Source organism: Austrofundulus limnaeus, unplaced genomic scaffold (genome assembly GCF_001266775.1).
Source record: "Austrofundulus limnaeus strain Quisiro unplaced genomic scaffold, Austrofundulus_limnaeus-1.0 Scaffold107, whole genome shotgun sequence".
Lineage (NCBI taxonomy): Eukaryota > Metazoa > Chordata > Actinopteri > Cyprinodontiformes > Rivulidae > Austrofundulus > Austrofundulus limnaeus.
In genome coordinates this window covers 1,428,813-1,432,997 of record NW_013952509.1, presented here as the reverse complement: position 1 = coordinate 1,432,997, position 4,185 = coordinate 1,428,813, and the positions used below count along the sequence as shown (strand labels likewise).

At 39.6% G+C, this 4,185-nt stretch overlaps 1 protein-coding gene across 2 annotated transcripts in view; it reads right to left on the bottom strand.

Moving 5' to 3' along the window:
- LOC106521336 (interleukin-1 receptor accessory protein-like 1) overlaps window positions 1-4,185 on the bottom strand; it is a 362,538-nt gene that overhangs the window by 31,862 nt on the left and 326,491 nt on the right. For both annotated transcript variants that reach the window (XM_014013871.1, XM_014013872.1), the window contains exon 8: window positions 3,215-3,360. In XM_014013871.1, coding sequence (XP_013869325.1) covers window positions 3,215-3,360 — 146 coding nt within the window. The remainder of the gene's footprint in view (window positions 1-3,214; window positions 3,361-4,185) is intronic.

Here is a 4,185-nt window from a genome sequence, read left to right as displayed (position 1 = left end):
TTCTTTATGGTGTATATATGTATATGTGTTTATGTGTATATATGTATATAAATATGCATGTGTGTTTATGTATATGTGTATATGTGCATTGGTATATGTACATTACTATATATCACATGTGTATATTGTGGGGTTGTTTTTGTTTATTATCTTTTATTAATCTTTCATTATTCTTCTCAGCCGCTCCTGTATTGAGCTTCAGTAAATTGCAAATTTCCCCACTTTGGGATCAACAAAGTTTTATCTTATCTTATCTTAAATGCCTTAAAATTGGCCTCTGTCTCTTTAAAACCACCTTCTGTTCTGCCATGAGGAAGTTCGGCTTAAAGACACGTCCCAGAGGCATTTCTGGTCCCAAAAGGTATTTCTGGTCCCCACCTGTCGTTTTGCTCCTTAGCATGGCTTCCTAAAAACGCTGCAGGATTTCTCAAACATGCACGAAAGAGTCAAAGCAAGGCTTTGGGCGTTTTTATGAGAGTCTAACATTATAACATATATAAAACTAAAAAAAAGTTGATTTTACATGATATTGCCCTTTTAAGATCAGTTTAGCTTGTGCTATTTTATTTGTTGGTTAGTTCGAATATTTAGCCATACAGAACAACAAAAATGAACCAACCATTAGGCTTTCAGGTCTACTGGGTTGCCTTGAAAACCCAGGTCATTAGCTTCTTCAAGGCCTYGTTCTCCCTTTTCTTCAGCCTCCTGTCTGATGTCACTCTATCTTGTGCGGTTCAACATCTCCTCCTGGCTACGCCTCACTAAACCTGGAGGGTCAGCCTTCGTCGACTGAGTAATGCCGAGCAGAGAGAGGCCGGACTGACTGAGGCGCCACGCGCACGCCAGTGCAGGAGACTCTTATGCATCACTATCCATCACTGATGAGTTTTCAACCTCTTTGCAAAATACAAAGCCCTCTCTTCCACATCCCACTGCAGCGGCCATCAGCCTGACAGCTCCCATGATGAGGGATAATGCTCTCGAGAGGTAACGACAAACTTTTGTTAGAACTTAGAGCTCAAGCTGCAGCCCCCCGCGATTTTCAAAATCTAGTGAACTGGAACTTGCGTCAACAATAAACTGTTATGCMAAAGTTTTAAGCTAAGATCATCTTAAGCTGAGAGAAGACATTTATGGTGTTGAAAATAACAGCCTGCACCAGTTCATGTAATATTTTGTGRTTTCTGAGTGTGTTGTGAACAGCTCTCAGCTATCAGCACAGAAAAAAAAAAAACTGGCTCAAAATCTATGAATTTGACTGAGTTAAAACCATTTTTATGTTGGTTATTGTCCTCCTTTTGCCKTTAAGCAGCCTCTGGCTTCACGAGCTGATAATCAGCTGCTCTRGTTTCTAAAGATCGGAATCGGCTGCTGACAAACACCTAATCGGTTGACTTTTATTGAAATCTCCACTTCTTCTTTTTTCCTTCACTGGCCTCCTGTCTTTGAGCGCACTGCCTCTCTGCTCAAATAAGTGGACAGCAGAATGAGCCAGCTGCTTCTCACGCCACAAAGATTACAGCGGGGGAAGGCCAATTCTTCTCTGCCTGGCAGCCATATTGTAGTGGCGCTGCAGAGGGACAGATTAAGACAAATTAGCTTTTACAGACTAAAAAGGCTGGATTTGATGGAGCTTCATGGCAGAGGGCAATTCATCATCTCCCTTTTTCTTTTTGTGTCATTGCATCTTTCTTGAGGAAGGAGTGTGGGAAAAAAAAGAATAAGCAAGAAGACAAAAGTACCAGGAAACTCTGGGGTTTGTGTTGCAGCTGTAGATGTGAAACAGGAAGGAGAGGCTAAAGAAGTCGGTCAAGAGGAAAATCAAAGWCCTGCCTGGATCTAAATATGACAAACACAAAGAAAAAGTGTGAAGATGTGTCTGCRAGCTCCAACAAACATTTACGTTCTGGTCTTTGATGTTGTTGTTGGTAAAACAGACACCAGAAAAGGCTGCTGGTGAGGTGGAGATAAGAGTGGCTGGTAAATCTGGGGAGGYTACCATCGACCACAAGACAATTTTTAGTGAACCTTACAGAAAATAATGAGTAGGTTTACATCCATAATTATGTAACTTCTGAACTCAGCACGATTAAAGATGGCTGCCACAGCCAACCCACATAACAACACAAAACTGCCAGTTTTTTCAGTCAGTTTTACAGGTGCTCGCCTACAATTTGCTGTCCTTTTAGCTGAGACTGATACACAACACATATTCTGGGCGCTAACAAATTCCACACAATCTTTGATTGAAATTTTCCCATTTGGAATAAATGCTGCCCATCTGTTGGATTTTAATGAAACTTTAAAGGAATATTAATTGGATGTACAACACCAGTATATATTTATTTCACTTTTATAGATATTGTAATATTCAACTGTGGTTATATATTTTCTTAATGAACACTAGGACTTTAATCTGAAACAAGAATCTTCTGTAGTAACAGAAATAAAACTATTTTCAGTCCTTTTATTCTGAGGACAAAGCAAATTTTCTGTTCAATTTTCCTCCAGATTTTGAGATTTAACCATACAGCATAAAGCCCTTTAATGCAACAAACTGACGAGAACTGGGTTGGCATCAAAGCTAGATCCAAAGCTTTAGGCTTAAAAGGTAAAAGAAATATCTTAGTATGGAAATATATTCAAAACTAAGAGCTTAAAGGCTTCAGCTAAAAAGAAAGAAAGAAAAAAAAACACTGAAACAATGAGCGACCCTGTTCTAAATCATGAAGGAGTTTGTTTCCAGAACGGACACTCTGAGTGAGTCAAGACGACTGTGTGCATTTGTGCGTTTGTGTGTGTCCAGGTAGTCAAACAGCACACTAGACATCATCCTGCTGAAAGCCGCCTCTTTCTAAAAGCTTTTTTTTTCGTTTGTCAGGAAAGCGGCGCTTCCTTGGGCTGAGTTGGATGAACAGGTTTTCTGTTTGCACCATCCACAAAACTGTCCCATTATTTCCCCCCCCCAGGCAGGAAACAAGTGGTCAGTTCCCCCAATCTTTCTAGCAGTTCTTCATTGAATCAGTAAACCGCTGCAGGAGATCCACTCTGTTGCCAGTGAAGACCTGCGGTACTAAATCACCTCGAAAACGTAAACATGGCGTTCCTGAGCACCAAAACCTCTCTTTTCATTTGCAAGATTTATGATAAAAAGAAATGCTCCTATAATCATTAATATAATTATTATTATTATTGTATTTTTTTCCCTGCTCACCTTTCTTTGTGAGCTGAACATTGGCCTGCCGCCGCCCATGGTTGTTCTCCACGTGGCAGGAGTAGTTTCCCAGATCGTTCTCCTCCAGTGAGTCGATGGTCAGAGAGATGGAGACCTCCTGCTCCCCCAGGTGTTCACGGATTGTCCTGCAAAGACAACATGAAGATAATAATATATTCATGCATCATAAAACCTACGATTAGGGTTAAAATATTAAAAATGTTTGACTAATGAGGAATTATTACTGATGAACTGATCTGCTTTTAAATAACTGAATTAGAGTAAATGTTTTAAATTTATTCTCATGAAGAATTATTTTTAACAAAGTATACTTAGAGAACTTTATTCTGTTTCACCAACATCTGAACTTATTGTAAATAAAAAAGTTCAAAAGGAGCCCAAAGCTGTAAATAAACCAAAGTAGCATGAAGTGATTGAAATAATGGTCAGCCATATTTATTTACAGAAACTGGCCCTAATGTAGGTYATTCACAAGCTTTCATAGGTTCATGTATTCAGCAAAGAGTTTTGCTTTTATTGTGTGAACCTGCGCTACAGAATAATGTACATCACTATAAACGGAAAAATACCAAACTCTTTCAAATTGCTTTATTTGATATAGTTCAGGAAAACTTCATTTCCAATTAAAAATTTTAAATTGAGTACCTTAAATATATCAATATTTGCCACCTTTTTGAGCCATTAAATAACCTTTTTAGTGGTCCAGTGAAGCTTTTACATTTTTGTCTATATTGGATTAAATCTTATGCTGCGTTCACACCGAACGCGATTTCAGCGTCAAAATCGCAGCCAACGCTGAAGTTTGAAGCTTGTGCACTTTGAGGTCAGACGCAGGACAGCTGCGCTGCACGGCAGAGCCTCCCCGCCCCTCCCTCCTCTGTCGGGCTCTGTTTAATGTCGGACGAGGAAGTGGCTTTGCTTTATTTACAGACAGCCAGAACGTGTCACGT